General features: G+C 41.6%; 2 protein-coding genes across 10 annotated transcripts in view; one reads left to right on the top strand and one right to left on the bottom strand.

Annotated features, from left to right (window-relative positions):
* C5HXorf58 (chromosome 5 CXorf58 homolog) overlaps nucleotides 1-1,490 on the top strand; it is a 118,432-nt gene extending 116,942 nt beyond the window's left edge. For both annotated transcript variants that reach the window (XM_058184597.1, XM_058184598.1), the window contains one exon: nucleotides 114-1,490. In XM_058184597.1, the coding sequence (XP_058040580.1) occupies nucleotides 114-257 (144 nt within the window). In that variant the 3' untranslated portion in view covers nucleotides 258-1,490. The remainder of the gene's footprint in view (nucleotides 1-113) is intronic.
* A 5,524-nt stretch (nucleotides 1,491-7,014) lies between these two features.
* The window catches only part of KLHL15 (kelch like family member 15), a 159,011-nt gene continuing 141,934 nt past the window's right edge, over nucleotides 7,015-24,091 (bottom strand). For all 8 annotated transcript variants that reach the window (XM_058184589.1, XM_058184588.1, XM_058184593.1 and 5 more), the window contains one exon: nucleotides 7,015-12,824. In XM_058184589.1, coding sequence (XP_058040572.1) covers nucleotides 11,715-12,824 — 1,110 coding nt within the window. In that variant the 3' untranslated portion in view covers nucleotides 7,015-11,714. The remainder of the gene's footprint in view (nucleotides 12,825-24,091) is intronic.

Here is a 24,091-nt window from a genome sequence, read left to right on the forward strand (position 1 = left end):
GATAGCTGCATTTGTATTAAAAATCTCTGCAAAACAAGAATTTAAATTAAAATGTATAACATTAGATTTAACTTTCAAATTATAATGTTTGCTGTTTTATATTTTGTTTTTAGGACTTAAGCAGTCCTTTGAGTGATCATTCAGCTGGAGATCCAGGGCCAGAAAATCAATTTTCTAATGAAGATTGGGAGCAAGAAGCAGTAATGCTTTATGATTGGGCCAGATCACTCCAAACTGAAGATATTTGGGAAGATTAATCAAAGATACATGTATTTTTTGTTCAAGTCTCCGCTATTTCTATTACATGGTTGCAGCAAGAGTTGAAATTGTTTTTCCCCATATAGTTTTTTTGCTCTTTTTGCAGACATAACCATAGCAGAAGATACACAATTCTCTGGCTTCAGAAAATCCTTAACAAAACAAGTTACTTTTGATAGAAAGATTTGATATTAAGTGAGAAGAATAAAGTCATGTAGCCAATATGCCTATGTTACACCTGACGCATCTAGATGGAAAATAATAAGAAGAGGTTGATAAATACTAAAGGTAACTTAAAGAGATGCTTCTCAGTATGCATTAATATAAAGGAAACACCTGAAATCATCAAGTGGTTCTTAAGATTTACACAGCTGCTTCAAAAGTGGTTTCCAATTGTTTCTGTACACCTGCACGACCACCCTTCCATTCAGTCTACCAGGAAAACATTGAGTTTTCATACTTATCCATTTATTTATTTATTTATCAAATTTGTATGACCGCCCATCACACCAAAGGCAAGGTTAAAAATACACAACACCAGATAAATTTATCATGTGAGACATCTGTGAGCAGCTTTCAAAACAGCCACATCAACCTTGCAAAAGTTGCCTCTAGTTTTATGCTTTGAAGAAAGGTTAATTCCTTCAATCAATAAGGGTGCAATAAAAATTTAGTAAATAAAGTAAATTGGCTGTTACACATTTTATGAAACAATTCTTTTAAATGCTTTACATAGTCATAGTAGTTTTAGTGTATCAATGGACAATAGGCAAAGCTAAGCACTTTTAAATATTGCTTTCAAAGAAAAAAGTATAGCTTCCTTACTTTTCCCATCAAAGTTATTAAGGCTCTAAAGTATTCAAATTTCATTACATTGTTAAGATTTACAACTGGTCCAAACTGTTCTATTTGCATTTCAGCTCAGCTGAGTACTTTCACAAGTAAGCTAATATATATGACTTTAACAATGTGAAACAGACTTAATTGAAAAGGAACAAAAAATGGAAAAACTATAGTAAAAATTAAAAATATTTTATTTACATTCTTATTTATATACAATTTTTACACCTTGTTTAAAAACAGAAGAGTAAATATGCATGTTTGAACATAATGCATTGATAGGATGAGTTGGAATAACATTTACAAAGAAGTAGAAAGAAAGAAATGTTTTTAAGAATATTAAAAGATTGCAGTTTCACAACTGTTTCGGGTATATTATTAGAACTGCACAGTGCATATTTGAATAAAGTATTCCAATTTATTGTAGCACAATTCAAAGGTAACTCAATATGCAAACATTTTTAGATATGTTGAAAAGCAGCATTGGATTATGCATAACCATCCTGCAACAGCAACTTCTCCAACTATTTGTTACTAACATTCTCAAAATCTGGCATAGTATTTGAAATTCTATTTATAAAACTTACATACGAAATTTAATCCTAATTAAGGTTTATTAATTTAATTCAGAATAACTGGTCCTGATTTTCATTCAAATGTATGTCGCTATTCCTTTCCCCCCCCAAAAAAGGTTGAATAAATCTTGCAATGCTATGATACCATAAAATTGAGAAATCATTTTCTGGTTACGGAACTTTAAGCAAGTTTTATTTCAGGTATTGGGCATTTCCTTTTCTTGTTTATATTGATAGTAACAGAGGTATTCTTGAATTATGTATATACTTGCTTTAGAAATGGAATTTATTCTTTAATTCCATTTCTTCAGAATATCAGTAGTTTATGTGATAAGAAAATTCAGAATTTTCATTCAGCCACATAATGATATCAATAAAAAACGAGCAGTGATGAACTCTATGAGGCTACCCTGGTGGTTGTTATGGTTTTACATGTGGCCTTTCTTCTAGTACTAACTTAATATAAAAAATGGATATACAAATCATGTTTAAAATTTTTATTTGGTGTCTGATTTATTTCATGCCGTATCCTTCTCTTTTAGTTGTACTACTTTTCTGCACTAAAATAATATAGAAAACAGTATTCACAAGTAAGTTATATTAACGTGGACATGTCATAAAATAAAATGTAAGATTAGGCTTTCTAGAGTAATTTGTTTAAAAAAATACTTTATAAAGCACATGTAAACATTCATTAATGCAAGACACTGGAGTTTTTGGAAAGCCATTTATTCTTAATAGTATTTTTTATTCTTCTGACATTACCAAGCGTTTATACAGACTCCCAAGTGAAATAAACAGGCCTTAGTCTAGTGCATGATGTCTAAATCCTCTAAAAACTTTCATGTTTCCTTCCTCTTCCATTTTGGCACTAAAGTTGGCATTTTAATTTAACAATGAGATGAAATGGTTTAAACTAAATAGTGAGCTTTTTAGGAGAGAATCAACAATTTGGGAAGTGTCCAAAGTTCAGTGTAAGTTGAGTAGCTATATTTTAAATACATTTAAATTATAGTTGTGACAGACATGGATGGAAAAATACCAAAGAACTACAATTCTCAATACCAAAAGGATGAATAATTTGCTGTACTTGCTACATTCTTACATTATTTTCTCTTCTAACCTTAAATTACCTTCATATGCATAGGAATTTCAAGAAAGTACAATTTAGAAGAGTATGGAGAATCATAGGTTAGAAATCATCTGAGATTTGTTAGCTGAAGAATATTTGCCTTTTAATCAAAGAAACAAAATAAACATTCACATTAAGATAGATAAATTGTATTTTTATGCAACATCAAGATTGAAAAACTTGAGGCTGACATCCTAAGTAGGCTAACTTTAAGTATCTGTTCAATAACTCATTTGAGCTAACTTTCTCCCTGTCGGGGGAAACGGCCATCAGATCTGGGTTTTATCTCCTCGCTGCTGATTGGACCGAGTCTGCTAATTTCTTTTTTGTGGTCCCCGCCTCCTCCTAGCTCCTTCCAGCTTTTTCAACTCAGTATCTAACGGACCAGACGTGTCAGTAATTGCTCCAGACCTAATTAATAACCTTTGCAGAATTTTTACTAATTTATTGTTTTATTATTTTATTATTTTATTTTTACATTTGTTTTTTTACAAATTAAGAGGATCCCAGCATGAAGGGACTGGATCCCGAGCCTGCTGAGGGCCGCCTCTGCGATTTCGCCCAGCGGGCTAACTGACAGGAGAGCGCTCACAGGCTTGCCCCCGACGTGCTGAAGACCGCTTAGGTGCTTTTCGCCAGAGGACTGTAGATCGGAGTGGCTCACAGGCTTGCCCCGACGCCCTCCCAAACGGCAACTCCCACTCTCTCTCTCCCTTGTGCTTTCCGCGCCTAACAAAGCGGCTTCACAGCAGGAGCCAGGGAGTTGTCGCGCTTGCAGCCTATGAGGCGAGCGACAAGGCCCGCCCCACTACTGAACAGTTTTTAGGGGCTGGAAGCTTCGGAGTGGATTGCGTTGGTGGCACATTGATAAGCGATCTAGCAGCAGCCCGCCTGAGTTCGCAGCGGCTGTGCCTCAAGCGGAGGCGAAACATGCCAGCCGCTTGACCACCCGACGATCAGAGGGCGTTTCTGGGCGATTTGGAACAGCCCTTAACTCCGGAGTCCTCTTCTGAGGGATCTTCAGGAACCATGAGTATAACGGTTCCCCTTGTGTAGGCCCACAGCCTCTGTAAATTGGCGGGAATTTTTTTTCAAAATGGCGGACAACATCAACTCCCAGCCGGAATTGCCTGGCCCTTCGCATGAGGGACACAATCAGGACAATCCTGGGGAGGGCACCTCTTCAGCCCCATAAATCTCCCCACCAAGAGGGCGCAAAGTATCCCGCGCTAAAAACAAAAAAGGGGCGAGGGCAGAAGAGAGGCGCCATAAGGTGCTGGAAAGAGTTTTTCATAAGGCATCAAAGAGGGCTTACAGATCTCCATCTCCAAAAGGGAGAGACAAACAGGCATCAGCAGCCCATCCTGCCCCTCCAAGCCCAACTTGCAACTCTCCTTCAATTCAAGGGGCTGAATCCTGGTTTCCTGACAGACTCTCCCCCTTACCTATTTTACAAACAGGGACAACTCCCTTGTTCCGCACTCTGTCTGAAACGGATCTCCAAATTAATCCGGGTTCACTAACGGGCCCAGAGAACGAGGCCCTTCGTCCGGAGGACAAAAGAGCAGACCAATCCTTGGTCAAATCCCATCAAGCCTCGGCCTGGACCATTAGGTCTTCCATAGCATCGTCGTTTTTCAATCGGGCATCCATTATGTGGCTCAAGCAGCTTCAGAGCCAGTTACCTTCGACAGACGTGAGAGCTCATCAAGACCTTAACAAGGTTATAGCGGCTTTAGAATTTTCCGCTGATACTACATTGGACAAGGCATGATTCTCCACAAAGTCTATTGGGTCTAGGGTCACGTCCCACCGTCTACTATGGCATCGCCACTGGCAGGCAGACACTAGAAATAAGTGGCGCATAGCATCCTCCGCCTATTCAGGCTCACAGTTATTCGGAGCCGCCCTGGACCCCATCTTAGTGGAGACAAGGGACAAGAGAAAGGTATTACCGTCTCTATCTCGTAGGGGGGAACTACGGCAACAATCTTATTTTTGTCCCTCGACTTCCTCATCATCCTTTCGCAACCAAGAATTTGGGGGAACGGGACTCCGACGACAAGAGTTTTTCATCGTCCAGAGGGAGTTTTCAACGTGTCGACCAGGTTAGGACAGGCTCCAAATTCAACGTCCGCAGAACCTTCCGAGGGGGGCAGGGTAGACCATACAATCGTTTCAAGTAATCCTCTCGTTGACCTTCCCATTGGCGGCCGGCTGGCTTATTTTTACTCCCAATGGGATTCTTCCACAACCGACCGCTGGGTTCGAGAGACTATCCGGCAGGGTCTTGCCTTAGAGTTTCTCTCCACCCCCCCAACGGTTTTCGTGCGTTGTCCTGTTTCCAACCGCAGTACCAGTCTATCTCTGGTAGAGTCAGCGGTGCGTCATCTACTGACCATATGGGCCATTCAACCGGTCCCGGTTGATCAACAGAAACAGGGTTTCTATTCCAGACTCTTTGTCGTAAGTAAACCGTCGGGGGGTTGGAGGGCTATTCTAGATCTCAAGGCCCTGAACAAGTACATAGCCTATCACCGATTCAAGATGCACTCATTACATTCCATCCTGGAGTGCATCTGGCCGGGGGATTATATGTCTTCCATTGATTTGATGGAGGCCTATTTGCATATCCCCATTAGACGAGAACACCGTAGGTTCCTCAGGTTTTACTTTAATGGCTCTCACTATCAATACAGGGCCTTACCCTTTGGGTTGTCCTTGGCCCCCAGGGTTTTCACAAAAATCATGGCTGTAGTAATGGCTCATATCCGTGGAATTCCTGTCAGGCTTCAAGCCTACCTAGATGATATTCTGATCCTTTCGTCCTCTAAGGAAGGGGCAAACAGGGATCTCTCCACTACTATAGGGATACTACAATCACACGGATTCTCAATTAACTTGGATAAGAGCCACCTTACCCCTTCTACCACCATTGTCCATTTAGGGGCTCAGATTGATTCATGGACGTCGATGGTTTACCTGTCGGCAGACCATCAAAATAGTCTGTCAGAGCTAGCTTACAATTCTAGGATATTAGGGTCAGTCCCTTTAATACAACTCTCCCAGCTTTTAGGGAAGATGGTTTCTGCCTACGATATTGTACCATGGTCTTGCCTCCACAGTCGGCCTCTACAGTGGTTCCTCTTACCATACCAGAGGAACTGCTGCAGTTCGTCTAGTCGACGTGAGACTTCCAAGAGAGGTGACCGACTCCTTGGCATGGTGGAATCCAGAGGTGGTGGCCAGAGGATCTGTCTTCACGGAACCAGTTATCACCACCGACGCCAGTTTGTCGGGATGGGAAGCACATCTCGACCAACACCTGGCCCAGGGAAAATGGTCCCCTTCCGAAATTCGCCATGGCATCAACTTCCTAGAACTGCGTGCCATTCGTCTGGCCCTTCTGACCTTCGAGAACCTCATTCGGGACAGGAATGTCCTTGTCCTCATGGACAATGTGACGGCAAAGGCGCATGTGAACAGGTGGGGTGGCACTCATTCTCGCACACTAATGAGGGAAACTCTCAGTCTAGGTCACTGGGTCGAGTCCCATCTACAGTCATTAAAAGTGGAACATATTGCGGGGACGGACAATTACATGGCGGACTCTCTCAGCCGACAGACTATCGACCAATCGGAATAGTCTTTGTCCCCAGAGAATTTTCAGGAGTTATCATCCCGCTTCGGGCTCCCTCTGGTGGACCTGTTCTTGTCCGGGACCAACAATCAGGTCCCTCGGTTCTTCTCAAGGTTCCCCTCGCGGGGAGCGGAGTCAGTGGATGCCCTGTGCAGCAGGTAGCCCCCGGGCCTTTTATATGCTTTTCCACCTATTCCTCTGATTCCCAGAGTGATAAGAAAGCTTCTAGCGGAGAAGGCAGAGTTGATATTGGTCACCCCCTTCTGGTCCAGGAGGCCCTGGTTTGCGGATCTGATGACTCTTTCAATACAATAACCGTGGAGGATCCCAGACAACCAGGTGTCCCTCTGCCAAGGACCAGTACTACATCCGGACCCACAATGGCTCCATCTAGCCATGTGGAGATTGAGTGGCGCATCTTAACTACAGCTAAAGTTCCTGACCTGGTCATCTCCACCATGCTGGCGTCTCGCCGAGACTCTACCAAAAGAATGCACTTGGCGAGCATTCGACTCTTGGTGCTCGTCCCAAGGGCTAGTAGCCGCTTCGGCATCTGTTTTAGACATTCTGTCCTTTCTGCAGCGAGGCCTGAATTCAGGACTGGCGCCTAATACGCTCAAGAGACAAGTGGCGGCACTCTCCTCAGTGTTGAGATGTGGTTCACCGATTTCACTTTCAAGAGATCCTCTCATTCAACAGTTCCTCCGCGGAGCAACCAATGTCAACCCACCTGTTGTCCATCGCTTCCCAACTTGGTGATTGAACGCGGTGCTCAATTCTCTGACGAAGGCACCGTTCGAATCACTTAGAGAATCGTCGCTCCGGTTTTTGTTGCTAAAAGTTTCATTTCTGGTAGCCATCACCTCAGCCCGCAGGGTATCGGAATTGTCGGCCCTATCAGTTCGCCAGGACCTCTGCGTTTTCTTCACCGATAGGGTGGTGCTGCGACTTGACCCTAGTTTCCTTCCTAAGATTAACAGTCAGTTCCATAGGGCACAGGAGATCGTGCTCCCGAATTTCTGTCCAAATCCCAAGCACCACTTAGAGCGAGTGTGGCACACTCTAGACGTACAGAGGGCGTTGAGAATTTACATTGACTGAACATCGGCCTTCTGCAAAACAGAGGCCCTCTTCGTATCGTTCCAGCCACTTTCCCTGGGTCAGAAGGTGGCCAAATTGGTTCTGGCGAGGGGGATCAGAGCCACTATACACTACGGCATATGAGAGTCAGTCTCTTCTGGTGCCGCGCAATATTACAGCACACTCTACTAGGAGCGCAGCCTCTTCGGCCGCATGGGGCGGTCAGGCATCAATTGATGAGATCTGCAGGGCGGCGACGTGGTCCAACCCTACTTCGTTTATTCGCCACTATCGGGTGGACTCCTATGCATCGGCGGATGTGGCATTTGGAAGACGTGCTGCAGGCAGTTCATACTCATCAACAATGACGGGTCGCCATCAACCCTCCCAGGAGGACATCGAGCTTTGGTATGTCCCAGACCTGACGGCCGTTTCCCTCGACAGGGAGAAGGGAACATTGGCTTACCAACGGAGAGGGGGGAACGGCCGTCAGTCCCACCCAAGGCGACTGTCAAATCGGGGTATCAAGGTGGGAGGACACTAATTCTCTATCATTTCAGTTCCACACGTCTGTCTGCAGTCGGATCCTCGCCGAAAAAGCTGGAAGGAACTAGGAGGAGGTGGGGACCACAAACAAGAAATTTAGCAGACTCGGTCCAATCAGCAGCGAGGAGATAAAACCCAGACCTGACAGCCATTTCCCACTCTCTAAGAAGGGACGTTCAGGTAAGCCAACATTCCCTTCCATTAAGTATGCAAACAGCCAGGCTTTTGCATTAGGTGGATGAGAAATTAAATAAAAAGCACAAGCACCATAGTTCTATTATATTTAATGTGCCTTTTCTGATAACTTACAATTGAGAAAGCAGAGCTGCGGTGGCGCAGTGGTTAGAATGCAGTACTGCAGGCTACTTCTGCTGGCTGCCTGCAATTTGGCAGTTCAAATCTCACCAGGCTCAAGGTTGACTCAGCCTTCCATCCTTCTGAGGTCAGTAAAATGAGGACCCAGATTGTTGGGGGCAATATGCTGACTCTGTAAACCGCTTAGAAATGGCTGTAAAGCACTAAGTGCTATTGCTCTATCTATTAATTTAATATTAATATATTTCATAATTTTACTATTGTCTCAGTGGTAAATTATTTTTTAAAACTTCTTCTATATGATACCCAGGATGATTTAGTTATTGATCAGGCCACATAGCATATAAACTTGGCTATGGAGGATTCTCTTTTAAAAGCACTCCTAGAGTAAAAATGCCTTAATTTATCAACTCTGCATGGATAGACACATATTAATACATTTTATAAAAAAAACATTTTATATATTACCAGTGAAGACCCATGGCCTTAGAAGCTCTTTGAACTATAACTGCAAGGAGACTGTCAAATTCTCTCAAAGGTGCTTTTTTTCCCCAAGAGGCAACTGGAAAAGTCTTGGGGGGAAAAGCATCTTTGGGACAACCATGACCTGGAAAACCGAGAATCAAATTAACTTTACAAGAGATTAGAGCTATCAGTATTCAATTATTACTTAAAAGCCAGGCAGCTAAACCATTGCTTAAGCCTAATCTAATGATTTTCCCCAAGTTAGATGTAAACAAAAACTCTCATTCTCTTACAGCCAGAGGTCTTTGATCTCATAACAGTCATAGTGAAGCAGCAACAGTAAGTGTTTCTAGAATTCTAGAACACTTCTAGAATTAGTTAATTTTAGTCTAATGAATAGACTAAATAAAATAGAAGTAAATTTTATGGTGAGCAAAAATTCAAGTTACTGAAAAACTCTATACTTATTTTGAGAAAATTAGATTATGTTCCTCTGGCAAGGTAAATTCTTAAAATGGGATGTGAGAAGTTATGCATCACATTTTGAAACATGCTGATTTCATTTACAATTTCCCCCTTTATATACTACATTCTATATACTAATATAAAAATGAATAGGTCTATAGCAAAATAGGAGAAATAATGGATGAATGTGTATATATAAACATTAGTATGCTGCTTTTATTTTATGAATAAAAGATCAGAATTTTTTTATTCATTCAGGAACTACTGGCGGTATATACCAACTGATGCCTTCAAAACTGAATCCAAGCAGGGTGGTTTATCTTAATACAGAACAAAATACATTTTTGTGCTACATTTTTCCTAGCACATAAATTCTGTTATTATCATCAGTTACAGAATTAAGCTTTGGTTGCATCTTAATAAGGTTAGTAACTGTCCAATGTCTACATTAAAAGTAGTAAACCTAAGTTATACATACAAGAGGATCACTTTTGGTTTAACATGCATTTGAATTTATGCTAGTACGATGCTTTTTTCAGAAACATACGCATTTTTGAACATTCATATTTGCCTGTGTGCAAGAAACTAATGAGAAAATTTGGCGTACCATTTTTTAATAACATAACCTCAGTAAATATAGAATATTATTACAGGGGTAATTTATACTTGTGATCTTTGAGATAATTACAAAGTAATATTGCCCCATTAATTTATCTTTCAGAGAGAAAAGCTTGGAAAGAACACAATTATATAATATAATGATATTATATATCATTTGCTTCAGTCAAGTATGTTGCTGTTTAACACAGCAAAAATTGGGAACTTATCACATGCATAACATTGAATTCCAAGAATACACTATGTTGTTATGTAGAGGTTCCCAAAATGCTAAAATAAAATTGTGCAGTTTATATCTTTATGTTTTACATGAGCACTGAATCTCATGAAACCATTTCAGCAGTCTGCCTAGAGTCAGCAAGTTTCAAATTGTCAGCTATTATTTTTCACATTTCCAAATTACTTTAAAGAGATAATGAAAGTTCCATGTCAATCAAAAGTTCTATTCAGATTGAGGGATATCAAACATTTTCAGACATGTCCACATATTTAGAGAGTGCTTTTAACAACATCATATTATCCAGAGGTGGAAGCTCCAAATTTTTCCAACTACAACTGGCCTTGCTGACTGAGGTTGGGTGTTGTAGTTCAACAAAATTTCAAGGGATAAAGGATCCCTCCGCTGTCAGACACCCTATTCAGAGATAGTGAAGCCAGTAATATTTTCAAGTTTGCTGAAATAATGCTGAGTCAGTCAAATCTATGTTTTTAAGTACAACAGCTTAATCAGAAAAACCATTTCCTTAATTGTTTTGCCAATAGCTGATAATATCTGGAGAAAATTATCTGCTCATAAAGAGCAGATTTTATGCTTATTATACATATTTATCTTGGGTATTTCAGGGCAAAGCACTAAGAAGATAAAATTGGAAAATCTTTCAAAAATACACACATTTCCTTCACTTTCTTCCTTATTTGCATTAAAAGAAGTTCAAATATTACTCCATTAGTCAGCATATACATTAATGAGAATGAAGCTTTCAATTATCCAATGAATGTATATATGAAAGGATACCATCACAGCTAAAATTCTACAGATATGGCTGATATCTGTGCACTAGTAAAAATAGATTTTTAGCTGCACATAAAAATATGCATTTTATCTTGATCCTACTTTATACATACATTTTATTCACAAACAATTAAAACAAAGGCAGTCTAGAATTTTTATTAAATTACTTTTAGAAACTTATTTTTCAGCAAGACTAATAGGAACTATTGCAAAAATTAAGGAAAATCATATAAAAATAGAAAACTATTTTAAATTGTGACCAATATCAAAAGATGATGTGTCAAATTTGTTCGGGGGCATAAAAGTGAAAAAGAAGTATTGAAAAAACAAATAATGTACTTAAAACAAAAGGTCCATTGCACTGTTATATTAGAAGAGAATCTGTTCTAGTAAGGCTGTCCAATTTTTCACCTGTTTAAAAAATACATTTGCTTTTAAACCACCTTTCAAAAACAGTATGTTCCAGTACTTTCTGAACCACAAAGTTTTGTTTATAGAGACATATGTTCATGTGCATCTATTATGGTTTTACAAGAAATAAAATGGAAGAACATCTTTTATTTTTCCTTCTCTCAGACTATATAATATGTAAAAAAAAATTATTATTATGAAACTTCAGTTATTCCTAATAAACTTTGTAAATACATTCCTGTACACTTTTTTCTTTATTAAGATGTATATTATACAAGTCAATGACATTTAATTTGCTTTATTTCCCTCTGCTTTACTCTGCTTTTCTCATGAATACTTTCTTCTTGAGTTTTTTTTTTAACTACAACGTCTAACATGTTCTAGCACATATTCGGGAAAATGTAGGCTACAAACTTGTAAACCATCAAGTTTGCAGGGCATTCTTGGATATTCATCTTCTTTCCATTTATTATCTTCAGGATCAAAAGTAAGAATTGAATCACTGTAGTGACCATTGTAACAAAGGCCTCCAAGAACCATTATCTGCTTGTCCAGAACAGCCACACCATGGCCACTTCTACCAATTGGCATAGAAGCCAAAATTGTCCATTGATCAGTATCTGGATCGTAAACCTCTGTAGAAGGGCAGCCTTGAGATTCAAACGAGGCTCTCAGGATTACACAGACACCTCCAAAAACATAAAGCTTGCCATTATAGGAAAGCATTTTGTGAAAACATCTTGCATAATTCATTTTGCATTTGTTTTCCCAACAATTAGTCACCACTTGAGTCCTTCTTGTTCGCTGCTCCACAGTTCCTTCTTTACTGGGATCAAATACACATACCTGTTTGGATGTAGAAGACGACGTTATTCCACCAGTGATGTACAATTTGCTGCCAAGAACAGTTCCTTCGTGTCCATATTTATTGACCGGATAAGGATCTACAAATTCCCACTTATCTTCTGTAATATCATATCGTTCGGTTGAATAAAATGTTTCATCTCTTGTTCTTCCAGCTACTGCATAGATGTATCTCCCAATAACACCAACAGCAAATTCTGACCGTGGCACAGACATATCTGCCATTCGCAACCAAGAATTTTGCCTTGGATCATATCGGAACACCTTGGAGGAAGCATGAAATTCACCATCTGGCCCCAATTCTTCCCCACCCAATAAGAACACAAAATTATTAACAATAGCAAGGCAATCTGGTCTCAAAGGTACTTGTGGGCCTTCTAACTCCCACCAGACCCTTGGCTTGTGCAGAAGGAGTATTTTACTATTTACCATGCTGTGTCCTATCATTCCTCTAAATACTGCAGTCTGGGGTTTGGCAGAACGAATGCGATTTGATTTCATTTCCATCAAAGGCTGTTGATGCACACTATGGAAGTAATTCATAGCCTGCTCCACTTCATGCCGCAACTGCCTGGAATAACGATAAAATTCTGAAGTTTTCACCTAAGGATAGAGCAAGATACATATATTTATTTTCAAGATGCATCTACCCTCTGAAACTAGGCAGATTCTAGGTATTCTAGATACTAGCTTACATAATTTACCACATAACATGCAATTTAAGTCAATATAATTTAACCAATCTCAGTGCTAAAAATAATGTTCAATTTACCAATATGCACTTGCTAGTTATAATTATACCCCAGGACTTAAGAAGTCATATTTTCACTTGCTTCTAGAAGTCCATAAGTGTGAGAGCTATTCTTCCATCAGAGTAGTTCAAAGTCGGCAGATTCACCATAACACCTGGCTCATTTGGGAAAAGGGCAGCAACTGTTAGAGAGAAGTGGTCCTGTGTAGACCCCAAACTATATTTGATTTTGTATGTAGCATGAAAATATTATAGAAAAATTGTTCAAAAATAAGTTGGCTATTTTCCCAAATTAAGGGAAACCAGGAAACAAATACTTCAAATACAATTTACTAGCTAAAATAAAAACTCAGAAGAGCTTTTAAGTAATCTTATCAACCAGTATCACTTCTACTTTGCTGTTCTTCAACAAAATTACTCAGAATTGTACAATTCAGGTGGTTATAGGCCACACTGAACATTTTTCTCATTTTCAGTATGACAGATCCCAACACTGATTTTAGGAATCTTTTAAAGTAACATTTTTAGACTGGCCTTCTTCATAATTAACTCCTTCTACTATTTATATCTTTAATATACAATACTTTCAATAAATAAGAAAATCCCCTTTTCCATATTTTTATATCTATTTGTCCAAGGCCATAAAAATGTGCAACAGAAGAAACTAATTAAAATATCTAGTTCTCTGAACATGCCTTTCAAATTCTAATTCAGAAGTTATCAGGTCGTAAACTAAAATACAAAAATTACTATATCAGCTAAATGCAAACTTGTATTTTACTAGTTCACTTATGCAGTTCAACATAACACAGCATCACCAATAATGAATTCCCTAATACTGAATTCCCCAAAACTCTATTTTTTTATAGAATATGTTTAGTCTAACATTGAGACAAGTTCTCCAATTACATTCTATTACATTAACTTAACAACATAGTTACTGATTCTGCAAAATTCAGGCAGTCTTCATTGGATGACCACTTGGTCAGCAACCATCTGAAATTACAATGGTACTGAATGTGATTTACAACTGTTCCTCATAGTTGTGGTTGTCACAGCATCCCTTTTGTCATGTGATTATAAGGTATCTTGCAATTACATTGCCGCATCCCATGGTTGCATGATAGCCATTTATGATCTTCAGCCTCCATCAATGGGAAGCCAAATAATAATAAACATGACTGTGGGATGCTGTGACCGCATGGAATTCACCTAACAATGGCAACTGGAACTACCACAACTGCTGTTATAAGTTAACAGGGTCATATGATGTCACATTTTATGACCATGTCACTTAGTGACAGAGTTGCCAGTCCCAATTACCATAGTTAAATGAGGACTACCTGTATTTTTAAATTTTTTAAATTAAATTTATTTCCCTATATAAAAAATAGGGAAAGTCTCAATTTACTAGCAATTACATGAATGAGAATTATGCTCTATCATTTTCAACCTACATGAATTGGTTTACAACACACCTTTCTTAGTGCAAGAGTGCTTCTCTCTCTCGTATCTTCTTATTTATCAACATATCGAGACCACCAACCTAGAAATGTATTTTAGTTGGTAAGGTGTTTTTTTTTTGTAAACTACATTAAATTAAAGAGATTTTGAAATAAAACACCTACTTGGTATTTAGGACTACTTAATTTCAAATGGTATTGTTACAAGGAAAGCTTAGTTTTAACACATATTTCTAAACATCCATCTTGAAGACAGCCTCAAAAATAAAATGTTAAGTTACATCCCTATTGGTCTTCACCATGAAAATGATTATTTAACAATTAGTGAACTTTATTTCATAAATTTATATTAAACTTTGAATCATTATAATAAAGTGATTAGTGTACATGTGTCTTGCTTGAACAGGCTACCTGTTATATTCATAAAACATGAACTCTGAACACAGAAGCAAATGAAATTGTGTAATAATTATTGTGTAATAAGTCTTTAAAACAGTTTTGTTTGGTCCACACCAAGTTTTTTTTTTAACGGTACCCATTTCATAAAAAGGAAATTTCCTTCTTCTATATTTTGCTAATGAAGGTTCTGGAACTTTTAATTTGTCATTATTTGTTTAATCCTTTATTGTCATTTTAGATCTAAATGCTACCAGCTATTAGCTTGAGCATTATCACCTTATTCCTCTTTTTTACCATCCCACTCAAAACATGCATATGAAAATACCTTTTATTTAACAAATTAGGATAAAAGAGATGGTGCTAGAGCAAAGCAAAAATATGGGTGTCAGCCTCCACTCCACTCTTCATTTACTTTTAAATGATTATATCAGTAGATAGAATGTAAAATGTTTATTTCTGTATTATAAACTCTTAGGATCATGAGATGAATCATACCACCATCCGGGGTAAGGGAAAAGAGCTTATTATTAGTGTCGGCTGACATAACTGGGAGGAGGGGTGATTAATGATTGAGTGTTATCAGCGCGCGCTTTCCTAACCGACACTGCATTCCTGAGTTGACTGACATCCAGAGACTTGTGGAAGAAGATTACCACGAGGGGCCGTGAAGGAGTTGGCATTGGACCAGACCAGCCTGACCTCCTGGAGGAGGAGGGACAATTGGGGGGATATGATATGTTTGCCATATTTTGTCTCAGTTCCAGCTTTGCTTGGCTGCTAACCAGACTGTAAAAGTAAAAGTACTTGTTTCATTCCAAATGGAGTCAAGGTGAATTCTTTCCTATTTGCCGTCGGGGTAGCCTGACATTAAGCTGGAACTCACATCATGTCTACCAACCAGGATTGCAATCGCAATACCGGGGAAGAAAACCCAAATGTGATGGAAGGACTGCCGGCTGAGCTGGGGAGGCGTCCGGAGGAATTTTGCTGACACTTTTAACCCTGAGCTGGAAGTTTGCAGAGCTCGGTGGATTGAGCAATTAAAGCTGGAAGAGGAAGGTGGGAACCAAGTGCGAAGAGTTTCAGCCTGGAGTAACAAAGAGAAAAAGAAGGGACGGTGAGACTTTCGGATTGGCAGGAGAGAGAGATAAGAGACAGCGCCAGCTGGAGGAAGCCTTTCGTCTTTACCGTGAGGTGAAAGTAAGGCAAGCTGTTCGCCAAAGGTATGAATCCCCTGTTCAGTCCTCCAAGGGGGGAGGGGAAGAGGAAGAAGAAATTACAAAGAGGCCCGTTAGAGGTGATTTCCAGGGTGGTGAGATTCCTGAAGAGACGGAAACTCTCTCCCCAGAGGAAGCTGAATTGGATGGGGGCCGGGCGCCACCTGCTGACCATGCAAGGCAAGCGCAGGGGAAGGAAAAGCCAAAATTCCCCCATATTAGAAAAATTTGATGGAGATGCGAAGGAGCTGGAATTGTTCCTGGCGATAGTGAATGACCACATGTTAGACTGGGGGGGAGATTATTGGTCACAGGCAGCACAAGTTAGAGCTGTGACCCACAATTTGACCGGAAGAGCAGCTGCATGGTTTGTGTCGCTGTATAAAAACCACTCCCCCCTACTGCAAAATTACGAGCATTTTATTACGGCACTAAGGAGGAGGTTTGAGGACCCCTGGCAGAGCAGAAAGCCAAAGGTCGAATGAAAACCATCAGGCAAGGGAGGAGACCGGTGGCTGATTATACCCAGGAATTCAGTGATCTAGTCCCTTGATGAGAGGGTGGTCGGAGGTGATCCTGGTCGACTTTTACAAAGAGGGCCTGAATGGAGATCTCTATGAACTGTGCCGGGCACGAGCGTCTCCAACCACATTGTATGGCTGGTATACCCTGGCAGCAGAGATGGAAATTGAACTAGCGAAGGACCGTAGCAGAAGGCAGCGCACTGGAAGACCTTACCCGGCCCATTCTCCTGGGTGGCCCTCAAGGGACACGCCTAGACCAGAGGGAGGAGACAGCGATCGACTGCGCTACAGATGCGGAAAAGAGGGCCATCGGGCAGCCGACTGTCGAGTGAAGTTGGTTCCAAGCACGACCCTGGTGGTGGGAAGGAAGCAGTGAAACCAACTGCTAAGGCGCGAAAACCGGCAAAAGTGGAGGACGGCATTGCCAAGAAGGGCACGCCCATCCAAGAGGACCGCGAAGCGTCCACCGACACTGATGACAGCAAAACCACATCGGAGTCCGACGAAGACTTTCTGGTGAGTTGGGCACGGGGCCCCTTGGACATTCCAGTCAACCTGCATGTTCCTCCTCGGGCAACAAGGGGGAAATGTTAGCATTATTAGATTCGGGATGTACTAGGTGCATGATCAGTCCCGAACTAGTAGAAAAAATGGAACTAAGGTTGAGAACCCTAAGCAGGCCCATAGCATTTGCCCAGTTGGATGGCAGTGTGGCAGGGGGAGGACCCGCCCATTTCGTAACAGAACCCATAGAAATGGAAATTGGAGACCATCGCGAGATTTTAAACTTCATAGTAGCCCCTGGAATGGACCAACCTTTGGTACTAGGACTGTCATGGTTGCGGAAATGGAACCCCCATATTAACTGGAGAACGGGAGTCTTACGGTTCCGCTCAAGAGCGTTAAAAGAAGGAAAAGGGGGTTCCAAGAAGAGTCAGACTATGGCCATGCTCCAAGATAAATGGGGGGCAATGGTTGAACGGATAGATGGGGAGGAAAGGATACCTAAGGAGTACTGGGACCTGCGGGAAGTCTTTAGTGAGAAAGCATCAGACGTTCTACCTCCCCATAGGCCTATTGATTGTGCCATCGACATCCTACCGGGGGTAAAACTTCCAAAACCAAAAGCTTACCCCATGACCCAAAAGAATTGGGAGAGCTACGAAGTTCATAGACAAAACCCAAGAGGGGGCCTTCATCCACCCAGCTAGGCCCCGCGTGGCCGCACCTGTGATGTCCCGGGAAAAGAAAGACGGCTCATTTCGTCTTATAGTTGACTATAGAAATTTGAACGCAGTGTGCGAAAACATATACCCCATGCCGCTCATGAATGATATGTTAGCACACTTAGCGTAGGGGAAGTTCTTCACCAAATTGGACCTGCGAGAAGCTTACAACAGAGTCCGGATAAAGGAGGGGGATGAATGGAAAACCGCTTTCAACTGTCCACTAGGGTGTTTCCAGTTTGAGTACTGCCTTTTGGTCTGCAGGGGGCGCCTGCAGTTGTTATGCAACTGATAAATGAAATACTCCATCAGCATTAGTTCAAAGGAGTTCTTGTCTACCTTGACGACAAACTCATCTATACAGAAACTATGGAAGAACACATTAAACTAGTATGAGCTGTTCTCAAAAAGTTATTATCTGCAGAACTATATTGCAAGCTATCCAAATGTGATTTCCATCAAACCAAAATAGACTACCTAGGATATCGCATCTCGGCTGATGGGTTAGAAATGGATCCAGGAAAAGTGAAAGCTGTCTTGGAATGGGCCCCCCCACGCACACGCAAACAGCTCCAAAGTTTTTTGGGATTTGCAAATTTCTATCGTCAATTCATCCCCTCCTTTGCTCAAATTGCTTTACCAATCACTAACCTCTTAAAAACTAAAGGAGACACGAAACCCAAACCATCATTACCCCTCGAATGGACAATGGAATGTCAAGCAGCATTTGAAAAATTGAAACGACTCTTTGCCGCCGAACCTATTTTAAAGCACCCTGACATGGATGTTCCTTTTGTAATACAAGCTGATGCAAGTGATGTAGCAGTCGGAGCCGTCTTGCTCCAAAACAATGCTGATGGTAATTTACAACCCTGTGCTTTCACTTCTCGAAAATTGACTGAAACCGAAAGACGATGGGCTATTTGGGAAAAAGAAGCGTTTGCAGTTCATTGGGCTCTACGGACATGGAGACAATTCTTAGAAGGTTCAAATCATCCTTTTGAAGTTTGGACTGATCACAAAAATCTGGAAGCGCTAAAGACTCCTAGAAAACTTTCGCCTAAACAAGCCCGTTGGACTCAATATTTTAACCGCTTTAATTTTACTTTACAGTATATTCCTGGAGGGAAAAACTTCTTAGCAGATGCTCTTTCACGTTTACCCCAATACAATTGCACTCGCTCCGAGGTGGTTCAACCAATACTTCCCGTGCAACAGTTGGCGGCCCCAGCAATAACTAGAAGCCACTCCAAAGCTGACCCCTCACTCCCAGATGAACTAACCAAATCGTTTAAAGAAGCTTTAAACACCGATGACTGGTACTTAACGCATTCCCATGAATGCACACTCCGTGATGGACTAGCTTGGATTGGAACAAAACTATATGTTCCTCTATCACTCAGAGAAACCATCCTACAACGATGCCATGATGCCAAGATGGCAGGGCATTTTGGATTTGTGAAAACTTTGCATCTTCTTAAAAGACAATTTTGGTGGCCAAGTCTTAAAAAAGACATTCAAGCATATGTGGCAAGTTGCCCGGTCTGTGCATCATCCAAAAGACCTCCGGGAAAACCTCCTGGACTACTACAAACGGTAGCCAGACCAGGAACCCCATGGAAAGAAATATCCATGGATTTCATAGTGGAATTACCTGAAAGTTCCGGCAATACTGTTATATGGGTAGTGACTGACCTTTTCTCCAAACAAGTCCATTTTATTCCATGTTCAAAATACCCTCCTCAAAGACTCTAGCAAAGTTGTTTGTACAACACATTTATAGACTTCACGGAGTGCCTGATCGCATCATTTCAGATCGAGGAGTTCAATTCACTTCTAAATTTTGGAAAGAATTTTTACGACTCATTGGTTCCGCCCAAGGATTAAGCTCCTCCCATCATCCTCAAACTAATGGAAGCTGTGAACGTTCGAACTCTGTACTAGAACAATATCTCCGATGTTATGTTAACTACCAGCAAGATAATTGGGCTGATCTCTTACCTTTTGCTGAAGTTGCCTACAACAACTCAATTCATAGTAGCACGGGATTTACTCCCTTTAAAATAGCTTCAGGCCAAGATTTTGTTCCTATCTCGGAACTCCCACAGGAAGAAACTACTGTTTCCTCTTTATCAGAATGGATAGATCAAATACAAAGCACATGGAAAATGACTCGCAAGGCGATCGACGACGCTCACCGTGCGCATAAAAAACAAGCAGATAAAAAAAGGTCCCCTGAGAACAAATATCAAGTGGGCGATAAAGTTTATCTTTCCACCAAATATCTTCAAACCACTCAGAAATCTAAAAAACTTGGACCCAAATATGTGGGACCTTTCCCAATAGTAAAAATCATCAACCCCGTGACGGTACAACTAGATTTACCAAAAACACTTAGGAGAATCCACCCCGTTTTCCATGTCAGTTTGCTGAAACCTGAACACACATCTACTTTCCGTCCTAACCATACACCCCCTCCTATACCAATTCTCATAGAGGGAGAACAACACTTTGAAATAAAAGAAATTTTGGATTCAAGAAAACATAGAAATAAAATTCAATATCTTATTTCTTGGAAACACTTCCCGTTATCCCAAGCTGAATGGGTGAACAAAGAAGATGTTCATGCCTCGGAAAAAATAGCACAATTCTATAAAAAATATCCTGACAAACCCTAACTTCTCTTTTTTCTTTCTAGGACTGACGTCCTTGTTGCAGGAGGGCCGAATGTCAGCCTCCACTCCACTCTTCATTTACTTTTAAATGATTATATCAGTAGATAGAATGTAAAATGTTTATTTCTGTATTATAAACTTTTAGGATCATGAGATGAATCATACCACCGTCCGGGTAAGGGAAAGAGCTTATTATTAGTGTCGGCTGACATAACTGGGAGGAGGGTGATTAATGATTGAGTGTTATCAGCGCTTTCTAACCGACACTGCATTCCTGAGTTGACTGACATCCAGAGACCTGTGGAAGAAGATTACCACGAGGGGCCGTGAAGGAGTTGGCATTGGACCAGACCAGCCTGACCTCCTGGAGGAGGAGGGACAATTGGGGGGATATGATATGTTTGCCATATTTTGTCTCAGTTCCAGCTTTGCTTGGCTGCTAACCAGACTGTAAAAGTAAAAGTACTTGTTTCTATTCCAAATGGAGTCAAGGTGAATTCTTTCCTATTTGCCGTCGGGGGTAGCCTGACATTAAGCTGGAACTCACATCATGTTCACTACCAGGATTGCAATCGCAATACCGGGGAAGAAACCCAAATGTGATGGAAGGACTGCCGGCTGAGCTGGGGAGGCGTCCGGAGGAATTTCTTGCTGACGCACTTTTAACCCTGAGCTGGAAGTTTGCAGAGCTCGGTGGATTGAGCAATTAAAGCTGGAAGAGGAGGTAACCAAGCCAAGAGTTTCAGCTCTGGAGTAACTAAAAGAGAAAAAGAAAAGTGAGACTTTGGATTGGCAGGAGAGAGAGATAAGAGACAGCCTCCAGTTGGAGGAAGCCTTTCGTGAAGTGAAAGTAAGGCAAGCTGTTCGCCAAAGGTATGAATCCCTGTTCAGTCCTCCAAGGGGGAGGAAGAGGAAGAGATTACAAAGAGGCCGTTAGAGGTGATTTCCAGGGTGGTGAGATTCCTGAAGAGACGGAAACTCTCTCCCAGAGGAAGCTGAATTGGATGGGGGCGCGCCACCTGCTGACCATGCAAGGCCGCGCAGGGGAAGGAAAAGCCAAAATTCCCCCATATTAGAAATTTGATGGAGATGCGAAGGAGCTGGAATTGTTCCTGGCGATAGTGAATGACCACATGTTAGACTGGGAGATTATTGGTCACAGGCAGCACAAGTTAGAGCTGTGACCCACAATTTGACCGGAAGAGCAGCTGCATGGTTTGTGTCGCTGTATAAAACCACTCCCCTACTGCAAAATTACGAGCATTTTATTACGGCACTAAGGAGGAGGTTTGAGGACCCCTGGCAGAGCAGAAAGCCAAAGGTCGAATGAAAACCATCAGGCAAGGGAGGAGACCGGTGGCTGATTATACCAGGAATTCAGTGATCTAGTCCCTTGATGAGAGGGTGGTCGGAGGTGATCCTGGTCGACTTTTACAAAGAGGGCCTGAATGGAGATCTCTATGAACTGTGCCAGACGAGCGTCTCCAACCACATTGTATGGCTGGTATACCCTGGCAGCAGAGATGGAAATTGAACTAGCGAAGGACCGTAGCAGAAGCAGCGCACTGGAAGACCTTACCCGGCCCATTCTCCTGGGTGGCCCTCAAGGGACACGCCTAGACCAGAGGGAGGAGACAGCGATCGACTGCGTGCTACAGATGGGAAAAGAGGGCCATCGGGCAGCCGACTGTCGGTGAAGTTGGTTCCAAGCCCGACCCTGGTGGTGGGAAGGAACCAGTGAAACCAACTGCTAAGGCGCGAAAACCGGCAAAAGTGGAGGCGGCATTGCCAAGAAGCACGCCCATCAAGAGGACGAAGCGTCCCGACACTGATGACAGCAAAACCACATCAGTCCGGCGAAGACTTTCTGGTGAGTTGGGCACGGGGCCCTTGGACATTCCAGTCAACCTGCATGTTCCTCCTCGGGCAACAAGGGGAAATGTTAGCATTATTAGATTCTGGATGTACTAGGTGCATGATCAGTCCCGAACTAGTAGAAAAATGGAACTAAGGTTGAGAACCTAAGCAGGCCCATAGCATTTGCCCAGTTGGATGGCTCTGTGGCAGGGGAGGACCCGCCCATTTCGTAACAGAACCCATAGAAATGGATAATTGGAGACCATCGCGAGATTTTAAACTTCATAGTAGCCCCTGGAATGGACCAACCTTTGGTACTAGGACTGTCATGGTTATGAAATGGAACCCCATATTAACTGGAGAACGGAGTCTTACGTTTCCGCTCAAAAGCGTTAAAAGGAGGAAAAGGGGTTCCAAGAAGAGTCAGACTATGGCCATGCTCCAAGATAAATGGGGGCAATGGTTGAGCGGATAGATGGGGAGGAAAGGATACCTAAGGTACTGGGACCTGCGAGAAGTCTTTAGTGAGAAAGCATCAGGCGTTCTACCTCCCCATAGGCCTATTGATTGTGCCATCGACATCCTTCCGGGGTAAAACTTCCAAAACCAAAAGCTTACCCCATGACCCAAAAGAATTGGGAGAACTGCAGTTCATAGACAAAACCTAGGCGGGCTTTATCCAACCAGCTAGGCCTCGCGTGGCCGCACCTGTGATGTTCCGGGAAAAGAAAGATGGCTCATTTCGTCTTATAGTTGACTATAGAAATTTGAACGCAGTGTGTCGCCAAACATATACCCCATGCCGCTCATGAAAGATATGTTAGCACACTTAGCGAAGGGGAAGTTCTTCACCAAATTGGACCTGCGAGAAGCTTATTACAGAGTCCGTATAAAGGAGGGGGATGAATGGAAAACCGCTTTCAACTGTCCACTAGGGTGTTTCCAGTTCCGAGTACTGCCTTTTGGTCTGCAGGGGGCGCCTGCAGTTTATATGCAACTGATAAATGAAATACTCCATCAGCATTTGTTCAAAGGAGTCTTTGTCTACCTTGACGACATACTCATCTATACAGAAACCATGGAAGAACACATTCAACTAGTAAGAGCAGTTCTCAAAAAGATATTGTCTGCTGAACTGTATTGCAAGCTATCCAAATGTGATTTCCATCAAACCAAAATAGACTACCTAGGATAACGCATCTCGGCTGATGGGTTAGAAATGGATCCAGGAAAAGTGAAAGCTGTTTTGGAATGGGCCCCCCCACGCACACGCAAACAGCTCCAAAGTTTTTTGGGATTTGCAAATTTCTATCGTCAATTCATCCCCTCCTTTGCTCAAATTGCTTTACCAATCACTAACCTCTTAAAACTAAAGGAGACACGAAACCCAAACCATCATTACCTCGAATGGACAATGGAATGTCAAGCAGCATTTGAAAAATTGAACGACTCTTTGCCGCGAACCTATTTTAAAGCACCCTGACATGGATGTTCCTTTTGTAATACAAGCTGATGCAAGTGATGTAGCAGTCGGGGCCGTTTTGCTCCAAAACAATGCTGATGGTAATTTACAACCCTGTGCTTTCACTTCTCGAAAATTGACTGAAACTGAAAGGCGATGGGCTATTTGGGAAAAGAAGCATTGCAGTTCATTGGGCTCTCTGGACATGGAGACAATTCTTAGAAGGTTCAAATCATCCTTTTGAAGTTTGGACTGATCACAAAATCTAGAAGCGCTAAAGACTCCTAGAAAACTTT

This window comes from Ahaetulla prasina, chromosome 5 (assembly GCF_028640845.1).
Source record: "Ahaetulla prasina isolate Xishuangbanna chromosome 5, ASM2864084v1, whole genome shotgun sequence".
Lineage (NCBI taxonomy): Eukaryota > Metazoa > Chordata > Lepidosauria > Squamata > Colubridae > Ahaetulla > Ahaetulla prasina.